The sequence below is a fragment of the Saimiri boliviensis genome, chromosome 1 (genome assembly GCF_048565385.1).
Source record: "Saimiri boliviensis isolate mSaiBol1 chromosome 1, mSaiBol1.pri, whole genome shotgun sequence".
In the NCBI taxonomy this organism is placed as follows: Eukaryota; Metazoa; Chordata; class Mammalia; order Primates; family Cebidae; genus Saimiri; species Saimiri boliviensis.
The window spans coordinates 104,461,700-104,481,726 of record NC_133449.1 but is presented as its reverse complement, the minus strand read 5'-3'; the positions used below and the strand labels follow the sequence as shown (position 1 = coordinate 104,481,726).

The following is a 20,027-nucleotide window of genomic DNA, read 5'->3' as shown; positions in this document are numbered from 1 at the left end:
CTCACACCTGTAATCCTAACACTTTGGGAGGCTCAGGCAGATGGAACACCTGAGGTCAAGAGTTTGAGACCAGCCTGATCAACATGGAGAAACCCTGTCTCTACTAAAAATACAAAATATTAGCTGGGCGTGGTGGTGCATGTCTGTAATTCCAGCTACCTGGGAGGCTGAGGCAGGAGAATCACTTGAACCTGGGAGGCGGAGGTTGCAGGTGAGCCAAGATCATGCCATTGCACTCCAGCCTGGGCAAAAGAGTGAAACTCCGTCACAAATAATGATAGTAATTCAGCGGGCGTGGTGATGGGCGCCTGTAATCCCAGCTACTTGGGAGGGTGAGGCAGGAAAATCACTGGAAACTGGGAGGTGGAGGCTGCAGTGAGCCAAGCTTGTGCCACTGCATTCCATCCTGGGCCACAAAGCAAGACTCTGTCTCAAAGTATGTCTCTTCAATCTGGAAGGCAGCAGGAACTCTCTGTGCAGCATCCTCTCCAGCTGACCCCTCCCCTGTCAACCTTAGCTGTCATTTCCTTGTCATTTCCACCTTGTTGAGCTATGGGCAGGGTAGACTGCTGTTCCTTATCACTTAAGTGAAGTTTAGATTGTAATGGAAAAAATGCAGTCTCTTCCTGTGAATCTTCTAGAATCTAGGTCATAGTCTTTCAGAGGGCAACAGGTAGCAGGCCCCACCCCATTTCTTTCTGACCCCTCTCAGCCTTGGAGACACTAGCTTATTTCTCCGTCTGGCTTCCCCCTCCCAAACTCCCTCCAGTTTAGGGAGAAGGCAGACACAGGAAGACCCCCATGTACCTGGACAATTCACTCTTGGGCTCCATGAACTGCTTGGGGTTCAGGGGTCACCTTAGTCCCAGGCTGCCCCACTGAAGACCCCGAGCACACCCTCATCTTTGGCCCTGACCCTACCTCTGGCAAGGAAGGGCATCTGGACCCATCAGGTTTTTTGGTTGTTTTTTTTTTTGGTTTTCACATTTTTATTGGGAGCTGAGGGAGGGCCTGCCTTGGTCAGTGGAGGTGCTCACAGGTTCTTCAGCCACTCCAGTCTGGGCCCCTGGAGGTCCTGGGGGTGGCTGGGTATGTCGGGCATGTTCCCATCATCGCGGACAGGCACTGGGTAGTTGTAGGGCGTGGCCTTGTTGATCATGACAGAGTACTTGAAGTAGGGGCTGATTGGGAGCAGAATTACAGCGAGGGTCCCGATGAAGAAGGACATGACCAGTACTGGCTCCTTGTCCCAAGCATTCTTGAGGAAGGTGCCGAGTCTCGCGGCCATCTTGGTCTCGACGGCGGTGACAGCGGACTTTTAAAAAATTTTTATTTATTTATTTATTTTTTGAGACGGGACCTGGCTTTGTTGCCCAGGCTGGAGTACAGTGGTGTGATCTCCACTCACGGCAACCTCTGCCTCTCAAGCTTAAGTGATCCTCCCACCTCAGCCTCCTAAGTAGCTGGGATTACAGATGCATGCCATCACGCTGGCTAATTTTTTTGTACAGTCAGGGTCTCCTTATGTTGCCCAGCTTGGTCTCCAACTCCTTGGCTCAAGTGATCCTCCCGCCTGGGCCTTCCAAAGTGCTGGGTTTACCGGCGTGAGCCACCGCACCCAGCCCCATCTGGCATTTTTTTTCCCACCCACTCAAAATCTCTTTTGGACTCCAGGTTCGGAGCAACGGGCAGGACCCCCGGTGTTGGTAGAGATCGGGCGCTTCTTGCTGAACAGGCCCCCTTCTGCCAGGCGCCTGGTCCACCTCCACGGCCTGGGCTTTGGAGGGGGCCAGCCCGGGTGGGCCGCGGGGATCCCCGGGCAGGCAGCGTCCCCTGGTGTTAGCGGCAGGGACTGCGGGGAGGGGTGGAAGCTGGGAGCTAGGACCCGCTGGAGGCACACGACACGCGCGACCCTCCTGGCCACTCCACTCCCCACCCTGACGTCTACCCTGGTGGAGAAGCTCCTGGGCGACGAGGCAGGCAGGCAGCTGGGACTCGGCCCCCGTCCCATAACTCCGCTCCTGGGCGAGCTTTCGGGCCGCGAGGCCCGGGCGGGGAGGGGCCGGGCCGGGGGCGGCCTGGCAGGAAGCGGCGCGCACCTTCCGCCGCGGGAGGAGCAGGTGGCTGCCGTGCAGGTCCGGGCCCCAGGCTTCCTGTGTAGGCGCCCATCTGCTGCTGTTTCCCGCCGGAGCTCGTTGGGCCGCCCCGGCCCGCCCGGCCCATGGCCCAGACCCCCGACGGCATCTCCTGTGAGCTGCGAGGTAAGTGTTGGCCCTTTCCGCCTTCTTGGCCCGGAGGAAGTAGTGCAGCCGCAGAATCAGAGGCCCACCCAGCACCCTCGGAGCGCCAGGCCAGAGGTCCTCTCTGCTCCCCAGGAAGGCGGGCCCTCCAGATCCTCTCTCCTCCTTCCTCGATGGCCACAGATAACCCCCAGGGCCCCAGCTTGGCACAGACTTTGGGCACCAGTGGCTTCTGTGCAGGGACGGAAGTCATCCAGCAGGCTGCCTTTCCACAGGAGAGATCACCAAGTTCCTGTGGCCCAAGGAGGTGGAGCTGCTGCTGAAAACCTGGCTACCTGGGGAGGGCGCTGTGCAAAACCATGTCCTGGTATGGGGCAGGGGGCAGAACTGGGGAGGCAGCTGTGGCCCCGCAGAAAGAGCAGCTTGCTCTGCCCAGGGTATCAGACTGTCTTTCCCCAGGCGCTGCTGCGGTGGAGAGCCTACCTGCTGCACACGACCTGCCTCCCGCTGAGGGTGAGTCCCAGGGCTTGGCCACGCACACCCGTCCCCAACCCCAGCAGCCACCCTGGCAAGGGGCTGCATCTGCAGAGTGCTCCTTCTTGGCCTTGTGGGCCCTGACTTTGCACCAGCCCTGGGCTCCTGGCAGCCAGCAGGAGTGGAGTCCAGGCAGGTCTGGCTCTGTTCCAGGGCGCCCAAATAACTGGGCTTCCATGAGGGTGGGGCTCAGGGCTCAGTCCCAGCTGATCTAGGTGCTTCCTAGGTGGACTGCACATTCAGTTACCTAGAGGTCCAGGCCATGGCGCTGCAGGAGACACCCCCCCAGGTGAGACACCTAGTACCCCACCTGGGCCTGCAGCCTGGTCTTCATGCCCCCACCATCCCCTGTGCCCATGTGTGGAGCCGAGGCCCAGTAGTCCCCCTTCCCTAGGTCACCTTTGAGCTGGAGTCCCTGCGTGAGTTGGTCCTGGAGTTTCCTGGTGTGGCTGCCCTGGAACAGCTGGCCCAGCATGTGGCAGTGGCCATCAAGAAGGTCTTCCCTTGCTCGACCCTTGGGTGAGGCCTGGCAAATTCAAGGGGCTGGCAGGGGAGGAGGGAGTGAATCAGAAGGGCACACACGGGCTGCTTTCATCCCAGAGGCTGGAAGCCCCTTGCCCCCTTCTCCTTAACCCCCTCCCAGGAAGCTATTCCGGAGGCCCACACCCGCCTCTATGCTGGCTCGGCTGGAAAGAAGCAGCCCCTCGGAGTCCACTGACCCCTGCAGCCCCTGTGGTAAGGGCTAAGGCAGGGACACAGGCCTTCTGGCCTGCCCACCTCTGCCTCCCAGGCCCCCAAGCTGGAGGGCCCCTAAATGAACAGAGCCATTCAGGTCACAGCCACCACCTAGCCTGTGGGACTGGTCTTTCTCCATTGCTGACCTTTTGTCTCTGTCCTTCCCTCCATCACACCGCTGTCCCCTCCCCAGGTGGCTTTTTGGAGACCTACGAGGCTCTGTGTGACTACAATGGCTTCCCTTTCCGAGAGGAGATTCAGTGGGTGAGAGTAGGACCCTTCTGGTGGGCTCTGGAGACATCTGGTCCCCTATGTGTGCTGAGTGCCTCCCTGCCCCTTGTGGCCCCAAGGGAATTGTAAGCATCTCCTTCTTGCCCAGGATGTGGACACCATCTACCATCGCCAGGGGTGCCGCCATTTCAGCCTGGGAGACTTCAGCCACCTCAGCAGTCGGTGCGTGACCTGCCAGAATGGGAGAGGAAGAAGAGCCTGGGGCCCATATCCCTGGGCCTCAGCTTCTCCATGGAGGGGCTGCTGGGTCTGGGACCCGGCCAGAGGGCCCTGAGCTCTGCTTCTCTTCCCACCTTCCCACCAGGGACCTGGCCTTGAGTGTGGCTGCCCTGTCCTACAACCTGTGGTTCCGGTGCCTCTCCTGTGTGGACATGAAGCTGGTGCGGGGGTGGGGCATAAGGGCAGGGAGGGACCAAGGGGTATGCGCCAGGGTGCAGCCTGCTGAGCCGCCACCCTCTGGTTCTCAGAGCCTTGAGGTCTCCGAACAGATTCTGCACATGATGAGCCAGTCATCCCACTTGGAGGAGCTGGTGCTGGAGACCTGCGGCCTAAGGGGGTGAGGGGGCAGAGCAGGGCTTGGAGAGGAGATTCTGGGGGCTTGAGATTGGGGACTAGTGGCCTAGGGAGGGTTTGGCAAGCCAGGGGCAGAGTCTCATGCCTGGGGTCTGGTCCCCAGAGACTTTGTCCGACGACTGGCCCAGGTGCTGGCAGGACACTCGAGCTCTGGGCTGCGGGAGCTAAGCCTGGCGGGGAACCTGCTGGATGACCGAGGTATGGCTGAGCCTGGGGACCGCAGGGGCAGGGGGCGGGAGGAGGTGAGACCCACGTGGCTGCTCCCACCCGGCAGGCATGGCTGCACTCAGCAGATACCTGGAGGGTTGTCCAGGAGCCCTGAGGAGACTCAACCTTGCCCAGACAGGGTTGACACTGAGAGGTAGACTGGATGAGGGAGGGGTGAGGGGAAAGGGTGGGGGTCTGCCTTCTGCCCAACTGCTGAGCCACCCCACCCCATCACCAGGAATGAGGGCTCTAGGCCAGGCACTGGCCGCCAATGCTGCCTTCGACTCCATCCTGACCCAGCTGGACCTTTCTGGGAACCCCGGGGCGCTAGGGCCCTCCGAGGACAGTGGGGTGAGTGGCTGTCTTGAGGGTGGGAGCTTGAGGTTGCTTGGAAGCCCTGGGTAGGCGATCACTGACGCCATCCCACCCCTGTCCTCCCGCCAGGGCCTCTATACCTTCCTGAGCCGTCCTAACGTGCTGTCATTCCTGAACCTCGCAGGCACTGACACCGCCCTGGACACTGTGAGGGGTTGCTCCGTGGGGAGATGGATGATCTGCAGGGCGGACTGGAGGGTGGGGCGGGAGGGGGGGGCTCGGTACCCCCGCGGGTGCAGCCAACACCCTCCCCCCGCAGCTCTTCGCAGCGCTGTCCCGCGGCTGCTGCGCCAGCCTTACCCACCTCGATGCTTCGAGGAACGTCTTCTCCCGCACGTAAGGGGGACCTGTCGGGGCCGGGGGAGGCTGCTGGAAGCCGCCTCCTTGCCCCCAAGCCTACTCTCCCGCTCCCCCCAGGAAGTCCCGCGCCGCGCCGGCCGCGCTGCAGCTCTTCCTCAGCCGCGTGGGGACCCTGCGGCACCTGGGCCTGGCAGGCTGCAAGCTGCCGCCCGACGCACTCAGGTCAGTGTCTGACTCGGGCCACGCCCCCGCGGGAGCGCCCACCCCGCCCCGGCCTCTGCCCCTCCCCGTTCCCGCTCCTGTCGCGCCCACAGCCTCCCCCAGATCCTGGCCCTGCCTCCTGCGTTCGCACCCTGGAGCCCCCTGTCTCAGCTCCTGCCACCTGCTGTAACGTCCCCTTCCAGGGCCCTTTTGGATGGCCTCGCCCTCAACATGCACCTCCGCGACCTGCATCTGGACCTCAGCGCTTGCGAGGTGAGCGCCGGCCCCAGAAGAGACCACACATTGGGAATGGTGCTGGGAGGCGGGAGAGTGGGACCGTGGGCCGCCAGCCTCTCCCCACTTGCGGCCTGAGTGGGTCCCGCCTCCCACCTCCCACCTCCAGCTGCGCTCGGCCGGCGCCCAGGTGATACAAGACTTAGTGTGTGACGCAGGCGCTGTGAGCTCCCTGGATCTGGCGGATAACGGTGAGGGCGCAGGGAAGCGCAATCTCGCGTCATCCACTTGATTCCCAATCCCCACCCTACCCTTGCAACTTCGCCTCGTGCGTGACCCGAGTCACCCCCAGGCTTTGGCTCGGACATGGTGACTCTGGTGCTGGCCATTGGGAGAAGCCGGTCGCTGAGACACGTGGCGCTTGGAAGGAACTTCAACGTCCGGTGCAAGTGAGCCCCCCTCCACTCCAGGGCCTCCCAGACAACACCCCACCATCCCTGTCCCCCACAACCGCGGTCCCTGCCCACAGGGAGACCCTGGATGACGTCCTGCACCGGATTGTCCAGCTCATGCAGGACGACGACTGTGTGAGTTCACCGGACCTTGCAGGGTCCTTGGGCAATTAGACCCCTTTGGTCCTCTCTCTCTTGCCCCCTCAGACCCTGTGACCTGCCCTTACCGACCCCTGACTCCAGCCATCAATGGCTTTCTCTTAATCCCAGCCTCTTCAGTCTCTGTCAGTGGCTGAGTCTCGGCTGAAACTGGGCGCCAGCGTCCTACTCCGAGCCCTGGCCACCAATCCTAACCTCACCGCGCTGGATATTAGCGGCAACGCCGTGGGGGACGCGGGCGCCAAGTTGCTGGCCAAGGCGCTGCGGGTCAACTCGAGGCTCCGGTGGGCGGGGTCAGAGGGGTGGGACCAGCGGGCGGGGGGCGCGGTGGAGAGGAGGGCACCGGGCTGAGGGGCGGGACTGAATGAGGCGGAGCAAATGAAGCTAGTGGAGGAGGCAAAAAAGACGAGGCCGAGGGTTGGGTAGGGCGTTGTGGAACTGTGCTCCCGACTGAAGCCAGGCCTGGCCCAGGTCTGTGGTCTGGGACCGGAACCACACATCTGCTTTGGGCCTGCTGGATGTGGCGCAGGCGCTGGAGCAGAACCACACCCTGAAGGCCATGCCTCTGCCACTGAATGACGTGGCCCAGGCGCAGCGCAGCCGCCCGGAATTGACAGCACGTGCAGTGCATCAGGTGGGCGTCGGCCTCCTCCCTTGCCCTTCTCTGCACCTGCACCATATCCCTCCTACGGCATTTCTCAATACCCCTTGCCCCTAGATCCAAGCCTGTCTCTTGAGAAACAACCGTGCAGACCCTGCCTCTTCTGACCACACGGCCCACCTTCAGCCACTCAGTCTGGTCTCAGGCCCCTCAGAGCAGGTCAGTATCCTCTCCCCAACCACGGGAGATAGGGCATGAGGAGACCTGTGGCACCTGGGAGCCTCCATGAGTCAGAGGGTCTGACTTTCGTGGGTTCAGGGTGCCTGAGCCCTGCTGTCCCAGACAAAGTCCCTCTCCTTGGTCTGGAGAGGCTAAACACTCCTAAAATTGCTCTCCATATAACACCCTTGGCTGCCTAATGTTAAGCACGTAAACAGACTGTCCTGTTAAAGAGGAATTTTTATGTTCTCCCTCAATTTCTCCCCAGTTGTAGCCCCATCTCTGACTTCACATATACAGGGCTCCCTTCCCCTCTCCATTGTGTACCCACACCTAGCCGCTCCTTCTCTGGCTTCATCTCCCTCCGCTACCTTATCGGTTGGAGATGTTTCCACCTCTCCATTTCCAAATACTTCCTCTTTCCTCAGCTGCAGAGCCCAAAGGTCTTGATCCAGACATCCTGCAGGGCTTCATTCTCTGCACTTCTATAAGTGATATCATTGTCTCCCACGAACCCTGTTCTCTACCCTGGAGCCCAATCCCACTGGTGCCCATAGCCACCCAATGCTGTGGACAGAGGTTGGGGCATCCTTCCAGGTCTCTCCTGGTCACACTGCAGCCCTCATAGCTCTCCTTGGTTCTGCCTCTGGACCACCCTTCAAACATGCCACTCCTTACCCCCACACCAATTATCCCTTGCTCCTCCTGGCCCCTCCTCCAGGGCCACTCACTCCTTTTTCCACCCCTCTCCCAGCCTATCCTCTGTGTGTGTGGACAGATTGAGCTTCTAAAACACAGATATAATTTACAACTCCTTTCCTTCCTATTCTGGGCACTTAGTAAGTATATATAAAGTCCTTAAAATGAACCAAAGCAACAGACAGTTCCCTCCCTCCTTGAACAGATAGGGTTCTGAAGTGGCTGGTCTAATAGTGCCAGCTTTAGGACCGCCCTCACTCTGTTAAACAGCCTAGGAGGAAGGCAGGTAGGATCTGGGAGACTGGGAGGGGGCTAGGCTAAGACTGATCCCTATTCTCCCACAGGAAGTGAATGAACTGTGTCAGTCGGTGCAGGAGCATGTGGAGCTCCTGGGCTGTGGGGCTGGGCCCCAGGGTGAAGCCGCTGTGCGCCAGGCCGAGGATGCCATCCAAAATGCCAACTTCTCTCTCAGTGTGAGCACTCCCCCTCCTGCTACAAGGACCTGACCCTCTTAGTCAGGTGTCACCTTGCAACTGCTGTTCCTCTTTGGCCCTCAGATTCTCCCCATTCTATATGAAGCTGGAAGCTCCCCAAGCTATCACTGGCAGCTTGGGCAGAAGCTGGAGGGCCTTCTGGGACATGTGGGCGAGGTCTGCCGCCAGGACATCCAGGTGAGTTGGTACTCCTGCCCCAGCCCCACCACAATTTGCAGGTTTGATCCCCATCCTATAGTTTTAACTGTTACATCCCCTGACTCATATTCAATTGGAGTTGGAGCCTCAAGCCACCAGCCTGGTGTCTGGCCACATCCTCACCATGCTCTGATCTTTGTCCAGGACTTCACTCAGGCCACCCTGGACACAGCAAGGAACCTCTGCCCACAGATGCTACCAGGATCCAGCTGGAGGGAGCAGCTAGAGGGGGTTCTGGCAGGCTTGAGGGGCCTCCCGGAGCTGCTCCCAGAGCAGCTGCTGCAAGATGCCTTCACTCGACTCAGGTAGGGTGGATGTGGCTGGGCTGGGGAAGGCTGAGCAAAACCAGCCCATTAACCCCTGTCCTCTCCTGGCCTTAGGGACATGCGGCTATCAATCACCGGGACCTTGGCAGAGAGCATTGTGGCTCAGGCTTTGGCAGGCCTGAGTGCAGCCCGGGATCGGCTGGTGAGGGAGAGATGTGCACACACTTTGTTGCAAACACACACACACACACAATAACTTGGCCATCTCCCTTGCAGCGGCTCTGTAATGACTTCTGGGGTCATGTAGCCCAGGGCTATTTCAGGGTCCCCTTAGCACCAGTGGGATCTGGCTGAGGCCCTACCTGCCATCTTTGGCTGCTTGGTATTGCAGGTGGAGAATCTGGCTCAGCAGGCAACAGTGACAATGCCCCCTTCCCTACCGGTTCTGAATGGAGGTCAACCCAGCCCCCTTGAGCCCGGGGAATTGGAAGGTCTTTTCTTCTCCAAGGAGGAGAAGGAAGAAGAGGAGGAAGAGAAGGTAAGTGGTTTTAGAACCTGAGGCATAGAACTCCCATTCTTCCCATCTTGGTCTGGAGTGTGGACAGCGAAAGGCAGCTCTTCTGGGGTGGTACTCTCCTACCCCAGGCTGAGTTTGTGCCTTCCCCACCAGGATGACAGTCCTGCACGGAAATGGCCTGAGCTCAGCCATAGTCTTTACCTGGTCCCCTTCATTCACAGTAAGTCAGGGTCTTGGGAGAGGGAGTTTACCTGAGAGGGCTGAAGCTCCCCATTAGACATGGGGACCCGGGGACCTGGACAAACTCATTCAGCCTTGTCTGGGTACACCCCAGCCCTTGACTGGCCCAGCCAGGCCAGGATTCCCATGCAACCTGCAAAGCTGAGGTCTGCTGTGGTCAGTCCTGGGCGAGACCTGGGCAGACCAGGGACAGGACACCCGCTCGGCTCGCTTCCTCCCGCCCCTTTCGCTACCCCCAGGACGCGCATGCTTGGCGGTGGCGCGGAGCCGCGCGCACTCGGGGACGCGCTCAGCACCACGGACAGCGGCGGGGGGAGGGGCAGAGGGGCGGGGGGACGGGCGCCGTAGCCGGGCCCCTCCCCGCGCCCTGGGCGGGTCCCCCGCCGCCCTAACGCCTCCGCCACCACCTCCCCGGTCTCAGGCTCGGTGCTTTTCTGGTGCCGTCCCCTCAGGTGCTGCTGAGGAAGCAGAGCCGGAGCCCGAGCTGGCGGCTCCGGGAGAAGATGCGGAGCCGCAGGCGGGGCCATCCGCGCGCGGCTCTCCGAGCCCTGCCACTCCCGGGCCCTCGGCTGGCCCGCTGCCCCACATGGACCTGCCATCCGCGGGACAGCCCCTGCGCCATCCGACCCGGGCCCGGCCGCGGCCGCGCCGCCAGCACCACCACCGTCCGCCGCCGGGGGGCCCCCAGGTGAGCACCCTTCCCCGACTCCCGAGCGCGTGGATTTGGGGGTCGCGGGTGGCTCAGCCGCTCCTCATGAGTGTTGGCGGTCAAGTAGAGGGGGTGGTAGGGGTCCAAGGCCACCTGGCCATACGATCATGGTCACATCCTGGCCATCCCCCACCCCGGGGTATGCATGTGCGGTTCCATTCGGGGTGTGCCTGGGTGTAGGACTCCGCCTCGGAGAGGCCTGCGGCCTCGGTGGCTGCGCGAGAGAGGGTGGCCGTCCTCCCTCCCCGGGGCTGCTGAGAGATGTCGGGCCGCGGGGCCAAGCTTGCGTCTGCTGCGCCTCCGGCGGCAGCGCGTGTGAGGAGATGCCTGTGTGGGCTGCGAGCCCGCGGAGGCAGCGGGCACTGGCGGAGGGTGGGGAGGAGTCGGCTTGAGGCCCCCCAGAGGGTCTGACGCAGCAGCTGGCGCCACTGAGCCGGCAGCAGGCCGAGTGGAGTGGGGGTGGGGTGGGGGACACTGCAGGAAACTGTTCGGAGCAGAGCTGGTGACTAGTGGGAACAGATAACCCCAGGGGAAAGGGGGAGCTAGGCTTGCTGGTGACCGGGTGGCTAGAGCGTGTAGGATACACTGTGGGACAAGGACAGGTGTGCAGAAACCAGCTGCGGGTGAGTGTGTGAAATCTGGTGTCTGTCCAGCAGCTGGACAGTGGGAGGCTGGTATCAGCAGTCTCCTAGGGTCACCCTAGTCTGGGATTCTGGAGTTATTCAGGCCAGGCTGCCGGACAGGGAACAGGGGAAAAGCCAGAGTTGTACTCAGCCCTGACCCCTGACCCCACAATGCCCTCCAGGTGCCCCCCGCCTTGCCGCAGGAAGGGAATGGGCTCAGTGCCCGAGTGGATGAGGGCGTGGAGGAATTCTTCTCCAAAAGGCTGATTCAGCAGGATCACCTGTGAGTGAGGGGCATCTTAAGGGGGTGGGAGAGGGTGGAACGCTTCATAGGCTTTCTCACTCACTGCTGAGTGTCCCCACAGCTGGGCCCCGGAGGAGGACCCGGCCACTGAGGGGGGCACCACTCCTGTCCCCCGTACACTGCGAAAGAAGCTGGGCACCCTCTTTGCCTTCAAGAAGCCTCGTTCAACACGGGGCCCACGGCCTGATCCAGAGACCAGCCCTGGGGCAGCTCCCCGAACCAGAAAAACTACATTTGGTGACCTGCTGCGGCCGCCAACCCGTCCCAGCCGTGGTGAGGAGCCTGGTGGGGCTGAGGGGGACACCAGCAGCCCTGACCCTGCCCGAAGGAGCCGACCTCGATACACAAGGGATAGCAAGGCCTACTCGATGATACTGTTGCCTGCCGAGGAGGAGGCAATGCTGGGTGCCAGACCTGACAAGGTGAGGCTTCCTGACAGGGGGTGAGGGCGCTTCTGGGACCCAGGGCATGAGCCGTCTCCAACTCAGCATCTGTCCCTAGCGGCGGCCCCTGGAGAGGGGAGAAACAGAGTTGGCTCCATCCTTTGAACAGCGGGTACAAGTGATGCTGCAGAGGATAGGCGTCAGCCGAGGCAGCGGGGGTGCTGAAGGCAAGAGGAAGCAAGTGAGTTTGGGGAACATGAGCGTGAAGTGAGAGGGCAGGTGGCATGCTGTGGGTGACATATGTGACCAAGATGGAGACTCATGACTGGTCTAATTGGCAGTTCCACTCCCTCCTCAAAATAGATTCAGCCTTTCTTCCTTCTTGGCTTCTACCCAGGTACAGGCCACCCTTATCTCCTCTGGACCTGAGAAAGTCCTTTCTCTGCAGGTCCAACAGAAACCTGACGCCCAGTCCAGGTGTGGTGGCTCACGCCTGTAATCCTTACACTTTGGGAGGTTGAGGCTGGTGGCTCACCTGAGGTCAGGAGTTACAGAACAGCCTAGCCAACATGGTGAAACCCCATCTCTACTAAATATACAAAAACTACCTGGGTGTGATGGTGCACACCTATAGTCCCAGCTATTTGGGAGGCTGAGGCAGGAGAATCGCTTGAACCCAGGAGACACGAGGTTGCAGTGAGCCTAGACTGCGCCACTGCACTCCGGCCTGGATGACAAGAGTGAGATGACTCCATCTCAAAAAAAAAAAAAAAAAAAAAAAAAAAAAGAGAAAAATCTGATCTTGTCACCTGTACTTGAAACAGCAAGTCTTCCAGGGGCTTCCTCTCAAGACACTGTTCAGTCTTCAAACCCAGCTCTGGGGCCCTGTAGGGGGTCTTGGCCCAGGCCACCTTAAAACCTCACTACTCTCAGCCAGGCATGGTGGCCCATGGCTGTAATCCCAGCACTTTGGGAGGCCAAGGAGGGTGGATCATGAGGTCAGTAGTTCAAGACCAGCCTGGCCAAGACGGTGAAACCCCAACTCTACCTTTAAAAAAAAAAAAAAAGGAACAAAAAAACTAGCTGGGGTGTGGTGGCAGGCACCTTTAATCCCATTTACTCAGGAGGCTGAGGCAGAGATTGCTTGAACCTGGGAGGCGGAGATTGCAGTGAACTGAGATCATGCCACTGCACTCCAGCAGCCTAGGCAACAATGAGACAAACCACCTCACTGCTCTCCTCCCCTAGGTGCAAATCAAGAGCCTCCACACACGTCCCTGTATCTGGGTGTCCTCCCTACCTCACTTCCAGTCTCTTAATTGTGGGTTACACCAGGTCCCTCCTCAACCATCCACACAGTGTCCACGGTCCTTCCCTGACTCTCCTCTTTGGCCACCCTGCTAATGTCACTCTCTTCACAGTCCCAAAGAACTCCAGCCCTCTGTACTATCCATTCAGTACCTTAAAAAAACAAACACATGAAGTTAGCCTGAATTTAGAAACATTCAAGTGTGTGAAGAGTTCTAAGACTGGACTGGGTGTGCCATGTTCTTGTCGAGCCCATGGTGGGTATTCAGGAGCTGGGTTATAAGAACAAGAATGAACAAAAGGCTAGGGTGTGAGGAGGGGGCAGGGCTGGAATCTGACTGCCCTGTTTCCTACAGAGCAAAGATGGCGAGATCAAGAAAGCTGGCTCAGATGGTAAGTGGGACCCTGGGGTGCGGCAGTACATTTGCCAGGAGGTGTCCTTACAGACAGCCCCCAGGGCACTTGCTCTCCTTGGGAAGGAAGGGGAGAGGCCAGGTTTTTCTTCCCCTCATCTCCAAGGTCTGGTGCCCGAGTCCCCAACTCCACCTTGCAGGTGACATTATGGACAGTTCCACGGAGGCCCCTCCCATCTCAATGAAGTCCCGCACCCACTCTGTGTCTGCTGGTGAGTGAGGGCCAGTGTGTGTGTTAGTAGGGGAAGCAGAGATGGACAGAAGCAGGGTCATACGGTGGTTCAGACTTATCTCTAAGGCCTGACTAGGTCTTGGCTGACACCCTTTTCCCCACAGACCCCTCCTGCAGACCTGGCCCAGGAAGCCACGGGCCTGAGTCTGCCACCTGGAAGACACTGGGGCAGCAGTTGAATGCAGAGCTCAGGAGCCGTGGGTGGGGCCAACAGGATGGTCCAGGCCCTCCCTCCCCTGGTCAAAGCCCAAGTTCCTGCAGAGCCAGCCCCTCCCCAGACAGCCTGGGCCTCCCAGAGGACCCCTGCTTGGGCCCCAGGAGTGAAGGTAGGTAGCCACCCGATTCCCCACCCCAATCCTGGGCTGGGGACTGGAGGAGTTCCTGCTGGGAACTCAGCTCCTCTAAGGACCCTGAGGGTGGGAGGCAAGGGCTGGAGTCGGGGCGGCTGTTGGAACACCCCTGATTCCCTGGCCTCCCTCAGATGGCCACCTGAGGCCAAGGCCTCTCTTGGCAGGGCGGCGAGCAGTGTCTGTGCACGAGGACCAGCTCCAGGCCCCTGCTGGTGAGGGGAGACACCTCCATCTGTGCTTGAATGCAGGAGGGTGGGCTTCTGGGGCTCCCTTCATGGCTTTGATCCTTGGAGGGAGGCACCAGTGTGTGAGGACTCAAGAAATCAGGGAGCCAGAAGGCCAGGTGCAAGGGTTTGACAAGCCCTTCCAACTAGCCCTGATTCCACTTCCCAAAGAGCAGCCTCTGCTGGAGTGAGGATGCAGGGATGGGGGATGCTCTGAAGGCAGCAGTGTGTGTGAGCACATGCTTGCGTGCACTGGAGGTGGGAGAGAGGGCAGGGGATGGACAGACCTCAAGCCCTTAGCAACCCACCTCAAGCCTTTCTGTGTTCCTTAGAACGGCCCCTGAGGCTGCAGCGCTCCCCCGTCCTCAAACGCAGGCCGAAGCTCGAGGCACCTCCATCCCCAAGCCTAGGTAAGAGTGGGTCCAGGCCAGCTGAGAGGGTGGCAGGACTGCTTAGCCCAGCCCTGACCCTTCCTCTCTCCACCTCCCTCCCCTCACAGGATCTGGACTTGGAACCGAGCCTCTGCACCCAAAGCCCACAGAGCCCTCCAGCCCTGAGAGGAGCCCACCCTCCCCAGCCACAGACCAAAGAGGCGGCGGTCCCAATCCCTGATCCTCTCCTCTCCTGCCGCATGAGATTATTTTATTAAAAAACTCGAAGCAGAGTGTGGAACAGTTATTTGTTCTGTGTGTACACATCCTCCAGTATCCTGTGTGACCTCTCACATCGGAGTTACCTCAGACTCTGGCTGTGGCTCCATCAGAAAGTGCAAGGCCCAGGCCACGAGCTGGGGAGGAAGCCTGGGAAGGAATCATGGCTGCAGGTCAATGGAGCCTGGTACTAGTGACTAAGAGTGGGGGCAGACCCAGGCACTCACCTGGCAGCTTCGACCTGAGCACAGAGGGATGTGCAGGGTGGCTCGTACTGATATTGGAAGGCAGAACCATCACGATGCCTCTTTGGGGGTTCCTGAAAGGGGTATGGTGTCTGGGGAACAAGGACCCCAACCCCATCCAAGGCTACCCCTGCTCCCTCCCACCTCTACCTCAGGCCTTCCTCATTCTACCCTCCAACTGCAAAGGGGCTATGCTCACCCAGACAGGGCAGGACTCCTGGGCTCCCTTGGTACTTCTGGTCCCGGGAAAAGGCTGCCGACTCTTGCAGAGCAACCCTAGCTCCTTTAACTCCAAGCTAGGTTTCTGGGACCTGGTCCCAAGAGCGTGGTGTGGACTGGAGACACGGCCACGGGGTGAGAGACTGGGGGTGCAGCTCTGGAGTGGGGAGCTGGGGGTCACAGGGGCAGGGGCTGAACAGATAGCTGGTGGGGGCTGGGAGCTGCTCTTCTGCTCTAGGTCTGGGGCAGCCAAGGACAGGGCAGGCAGAAGGCTGATGCTCACACCACTTTCCTGAGATGACATGTGACCGGGTAAGGCTGGGGCTCCTGAGGAGGAGAGGACTTATTGTAGGCACAGCCCTCTCTGCTCAGAGCAGCTGAGTGGCCTGCGAGCTCAGACAGGACTGCAGGAACTGCGTTCATCCCCCACCCCCATGCACCTTTTCACAGCATCCTGCACAGCCTGGGAATCAGGCTCACAGATAGCAGTGAGTGCCTGTGACTTGTGCATCGCCTCACCTGAGGAACTGGGTGAGGAAGGAGGAGAGATGAGGGTCAGGGATAGGTCCTGCAGAGCCGGGTCTGGTAGTGGCAGCTTGGGGCCTGGAGGGTTCAGGAAGGCTTATCAGCACTGTGGACCTGTGCCCCAGGGTATCCCCCCAAACTCTCCAGTCCCCCTTACCCTGTATCCTCTGACACGGTCGTAGAGAGCTCAAAATTAGCTGGTCATTCTCAGAGATGCACAGTAGTGAGCTTGGGACAGTGTACACAGCTTCTCCCTGTGGGACGTGAACTCTCAGCATGACCCTTGCCCAATTTCTCACCCTGACATCTCCCAAAAAAAGCCCCAGACTGACCGTGGCCCTGCAGCGTGAAGCAGCCCAGTGGGTGAGAGGGGGTGCTGTACAAGGACCCTCCAGCTTTAGGCAACTCTCAGCCAGGCACACGAGTGCCCCCTGATGCTCCTGGTCCTCCCGCATTTCATCCAGAAGCTGGGACAGTGATAGGCCTGGGGACAGGAGACCAGAGAATGAGTAGAGGCTTAAAGAGGAGGACCCCCCCCAAAAAATAAAAATAAAAAGAGGACTCCGGAGAGAGAAAGAGAGAGGCGGAGGGGGAGGAGAGCTTAATGAGGAAGCAACAGGTTAAGGCAGGAGAGATCACTGCACAGGGTGTTAGGATTACTGATCAAGCCCTACAGTACCTGTATTGGAAGAAGTGGACTCCGAAAGGTGCTCCCTACAAGAAGAATGGCCAGGCCTCAGGAACCATGCTGAGGCCTGTCTATCCAGACACACCATCCCCTCACCAGACCACAAGTGGTGCCCGAGACCCACCCCAGACTCACTCAAGGTAGTCATAGAGCTTTTTCTGAACATCTAAGTCTTGGTTGCTAAAAAAAAAAAAAAGAGAAGGGTAGTTAACGGAAGCCCAAGCCCTCCTAACCCGAAGGCCTTTGCCAGCGCCAGCCAGGCTGGGGTAGGGAGAGCTGCTGGAGGGCGGAGGCATCACTTACCAACCAGGCACCCGTAGCCGGGGCTGCTCCGTGGGCAACAGGCTGAAGCGGTCCACCTGGAGATAGAACTCTGCGGTCTGGAGGAGTTAGAGGGGAAGGGGAGGTCTCAGGAGTTTGTCACGAAGAGTCAAGCCCGATAACCCGCCCAAGACAGCCCCACGACTCACCGCGCTACCCTCAGCGACCTGGACACGGACCCCGCAGTCCTGCAGCAGCAGCAGCCGCCCCTCTGTCCCGCGGAAGCCGAACTCCTTCTCCTCCCTGCGGCAAGCAGGACCCTCACTGCCGGGCCCGCAGGAACACAAGGCCCGCCCACCTCGTGCTCTCCCGCCGCAACACAAGGCCCGCCCACCTCGCGCTCTCCCGCCGGCCTCCGACGTCCGAAGACGCGGGGCGCCTCTCACCAGTCCGAGGTGTCCAGGGCCTCCCGCGTCACCAGGCATCGGACACTGTGCGTTCCGTCAGACACAAGCAGCGTGGCCCCGACGTCGGACGCATCGGGGGCGTGGGATGGGCCCGCGGCAGCTGCCTCCGCCTCCTTTAGTACCTGACGGCGGCGAGCTGCGTCAATCCCACCACCCACGGTCTCCGCCTGGGTCTCCCGGCCTTGAGTGGGGGCTCACCTCGAGCAGCTGCCCGGCTCGTGGACTGGAGAGTGTCTCTGACCCTAGAATCAGCTTTCGAATCCAGGGCCGTAAGACCAGCCTCCCTGAACCTGCCATTCCCACGGCTGCACCTAGCGGAGGCAGCAGGCCCGGGTTTCCCGCGGGCGCTCAGGCCCCGCCTCTCGTCGGAAGAGGAAGCGCCTGCGGCTGGGCGGGGCCTGAGGCGGAGGCCACGCTCACCTACATCCTGCGCCTGCGCACGAGGGCGTCCTGCTCCAGCCTGTCAGCAGTCTCCCGCTGGTCCACGGGATGCTGACCCGTTTGCTCTCATCGCGGCGGCACTCCCAGCAATGGCCCGGCGTTTGAGCCATTGGTCAGAACTCCCGCGTTACCGGGAGGGAACAGAACAAGGGCTGGTCCGGTCCTTGGAGAGAGGGATCCAAAGCCGGAGGTTGCGGCCGAGTGCCGTCCGAGCGAATTGGTTTGAAATCATCTCAGCGTCGTGTGACCCCCCAAGGGGTTCAGCACATATTATGACTCAGTTTCCTCATCTACACAATGCACGGCCTTGTAAGGCTAGTGGAAATAAGAGCACACAGCGCTCAATAAATGGTACTTCCTTCGCCCTGCCCTCGGACTGGCCAAGCCCTACTCCCCAGACTCCGGGGGCGCGCGGACCTCAGCGTGATGACGCAAGAGCGGAGGAAGGCTCTTCTTCACCCCCGGCTCCGTTTCCTAGGAAACGTGGACTCCGCGTTCCACTCTGCGTCGCTGCCCCCTTGACGTCACGCTCCGGATGGGAGGGCGGGGCGTGTGCTACCGCCAGGGGCGGGGCGGCGCGGGCGGGCCGGCCGGGCTGTGCACCTGCGCCTCGGCGGGCCGTCTGGGGCACCGTCCCGGCCCGCCCGGCCCCGCCATGGCCCGGCCGCAGAGGACTCCGGCGCGCAGTCCCGATAGCATCGTCGAGGTGAAGAGCAAAGTAAGGACCCCTCCGGCCTCGGCCCTAGGCGCTCCCAATTCCCTCTTTCTCCCCTTCCCGGCTCCTTGGTACCCGCACCTCCTCTCTATCCTCCAAGTCCCATTCTGGTTTTCTTCTCGCCTTCTCCCATCCATCTTCCTCCCTCCTCTGCTGGCCTCCAGATCCCTCTGTAGCCTGAGTACCTGGAGGGTGGTAAGAAGACCTTGGACAGCGTCCCTGGTACTGGCGCTGAGGTCTGGGCTTAAGGCTGCCGCTTTTGCGGCAGCCGTTTCTTTCCCATCCCTGCCGGCCTCGGACCTGTGGTGAGAAAGGGGCGCAGGCTATTCTTACCCCTCCTCTTTCCCCAACCCCGACTTCCAGTTTGACGCCGAGTTCCGACGCTTCGCGCTGCCCCGCGCTTCGGTGAGCGGCTTCCAGGAGTTCTCACGGTTGCTGCGTGCGGTGCACCAGATCCCGGGGCTGGACGTGCTACTTGGCTATACCGATGCTCACGGCGACCTGCTGCCCCTCACCAACGACGACAGCCTGCACCGGGCCCTGGCCAGCGGGCCCCCACCACTGCGCCTACTGGTGCAGAAGCGGGGTGAGGAGGGATACAATGGGCAGCCTCTGGGGTAAGGTGTCTGTGGGGCAGTCTACAAGGGTTAGTCCATGGCCAGGGCACCCAGGCATCACCCTCTGCAGTCCCTGCCCTTGGCCTGACCTCCAAGTGGTAGGAAATAGCTACAGTGCCCCCTGCAAAGAGCCCAAGTGGGGGAACAGGTCTCTGATCTCAGCAACCCGCCTCTCCTACAGCAGACGCTGACTCCAGCAGCCTGGCTTTTGCCTCCAACTCTCTGCAGCGGCGCAAGAAAGGGCTCCTGCTGCGGCCAGTGGCACCCCTGCGCACTCGACCACCCCTCCTAATCAGCCTGCCCCAAGATTTTCGCCAAGTTTCCTCAGTCATAGATGTGGACCTACTGCCTGAGACCCATCGACGGGTGCGGCTGCACAAGCATGGTTCAGACCGCCCCCTGGGCTTCTACATCCGAGATGGCATGAGTGTGCGTGTGGCTCCCCAGGGCCTGGAGCGGGTTCCAGGGATTTTCATCTCCCGCCTGGTACGTGGGGGCCTGGCTGAGAGTACAGGGCTGCTGGCGGTCAGTGATGAGATCCTCGAGGTCAATGGCATTGAAGTAGCCGGGAAGACCTTGGACCAAGTGACGGACATGATGGTTGCTAACAGCCATAACCTCATTGTCACTGTCAAGCCTGCCAACCAGCGCAATAACGTGGTGCGAGGGGCATCTGGGCGTTTGACAAGTCCTCCCTCTGCTGGGCCTGGGCCTGTTGAGCCTGATAGTGACGATGACAGCAGTGACCTGGTCACTGAAAACCGCCAGTCTCCCAGTTCCAATGGGCTATCTCAGGGGCCCCCGTGCTGGGACCTGCACCCTAGCTGCCGATATCCTGGTGCCCGCAGCTCTCTGCCCTCCCTGGATGACCAGGAGCAGGTCAGTTCTGGCTGGGGGAGTCGCATGCGAGGAGATGGTAGTGGCTTCAGCCTCTGACAGGCGGGATGCAGCCCCATGCCACTCCACACTGCTGGGCCATGGCAGGGACTTCATAGTGGGGGTTTTTAGCGGGCTCTCAGGGCTCCCTCAGCTTGGGGAATATTAAAGGTTTTCTACAAATACAGTCATGGTCCTTCTGTGTCCCAGCCCCAGCCTCCTCCCTGGTCCCACTAGTTTGC

The 20,027-nt window shown here is 60.5% G+C and overlaps 3 protein-coding genes and 1 pseudogene across 7 annotated transcripts; 2 read left to right on the top strand and 2 right to left on the bottom strand.

The window, feature by feature from the left end:
* Positions 1–963: 963 nt before the first annotated feature.
* Positions 964–1,324, bottom strand: LOC104652711 (NADH dehydrogenase [ubiquinone] 1 alpha subcomplex subunit 3 pseudogene; annotated as a pseudogene).
* Positions 1,325–1,861: 537 nt separating this feature from the next.
* On the top strand, positions 1,862–14,753 carry CARMIL2 (capping protein regulator and myosin 1 linker 2). Of its 3 annotated transcripts, none has more exons than XM_074401853.1 (39): positions 1,862–2,261; positions 2,516–2,607; positions 2,700–2,753; positions 3,001–3,063; positions 3,169–3,293; positions 3,418–3,509; positions 3,703–3,773; positions 3,889–3,962; positions 4,105–4,180; positions 4,268–4,356; positions 4,477–4,571; positions 4,648–4,734; positions 4,819–4,931; positions 5,025–5,102; positions 5,215–5,291; positions 5,373–5,477; positions 5,660–5,729; positions 5,860–5,941; positions 6,043–6,139; positions 6,220–6,277; positions 6,413–6,585; positions 6,773–6,935; positions 7,020–7,121; positions 8,165–8,293; positions 8,378–8,491; positions 8,657–8,817; positions 8,893–8,980; positions 9,170–9,316; positions 9,449–9,515; positions 9,988–10,223; positions 11,050–11,150; positions 11,233–11,593; positions 11,673–11,795; positions 13,219–13,255; positions 13,416–13,487; positions 13,612–13,833; positions 14,022–14,069; positions 14,414–14,491; positions 14,581–14,753. In XM_074401853.1, the coding sequence occupies exons 1-39, from the start codon at positions 2,222–2,224 to the stop codon at positions 14,691–14,693; spliced, it is 4,173 nt and encodes a 1,390-aa protein (XP_074257954.1). In that variant the 5' UTR covers positions 1,862–2,221; the 3' UTR covers positions 14,694–14,753. The 3 variants fall into 3 exon arrangements, with proteins under 3 accessions (XP_074257954.1, XP_074257950.1, XP_039333804.1); XM_074401849.1 differs by having other exon boundaries at positions 13,989–14,069; XM_039477870.2 differs by lacking the exon at positions 14,022–14,069.
* On the bottom strand, positions 14,747–18,148 carry ACD (ACD shelterin complex subunit and telomerase recruitment factor). 2 transcript variants are annotated; one of them, XM_010346786.3, is made up of 13 exons: positions 17,995–18,148; positions 17,335–17,892; positions 17,116–17,258; positions 16,879–16,972; positions 16,712–16,788; positions 16,544–16,588; positions 16,400–16,434; positions 16,053–16,204; positions 15,878–15,974; positions 15,715–15,798; positions 15,176–15,522; positions 14,959–15,050; positions 14,747–14,881 (listed from the first exon to the last, which is right to left on the bottom strand). In XM_010346786.3, the coding sequence occupies exons 2-13, from the start codon at positions 17,431–17,433 to the stop codon at positions 14,803–14,805; spliced, it is 1,344 nt and encodes a 447-aa protein (XP_010345088.1). In that variant the 5' UTR covers positions 17,434–17,892; positions 17,995–18,148; the 3' UTR covers positions 14,747–14,802. The 2 variants fall into 2 exon arrangements, with proteins under 2 accessions (XP_010345088.1, XP_074257993.1); XM_074401892.1 differs by lacking the exon at positions 17,995–18,148 and having other exon boundaries at positions 14,747–14,868; positions 17,335–17,983.
* Positions 18,132–19,968, top strand: PARD6A (par-6 family cell polarity regulator alpha). 2 transcript variants are annotated; one of them, XM_003936305.3, is made up of 3 exons: positions 18,132–18,295; positions 18,656–18,878; positions 19,094–19,968. In XM_003936305.3, exons 1-3 carry the CDS (start codon positions 18,233–18,235, stop codon positions 19,843–19,845), a joined length of 1,038 nt encoding a protein of 345 aa, XP_003936354.1. In that variant the 5' UTR covers positions 18,132–18,232; the 3' UTR covers positions 19,846–19,968. The 2 variants fall into 2 exon arrangements, with proteins under 2 accessions (XP_003936354.1, XP_010345089.1); XM_010346787.3 differs by having other exon boundaries at positions 19,091–19,968.
* The last annotated feature ends 59 nt before the right edge of the window (positions 19,969–20,027 follow it).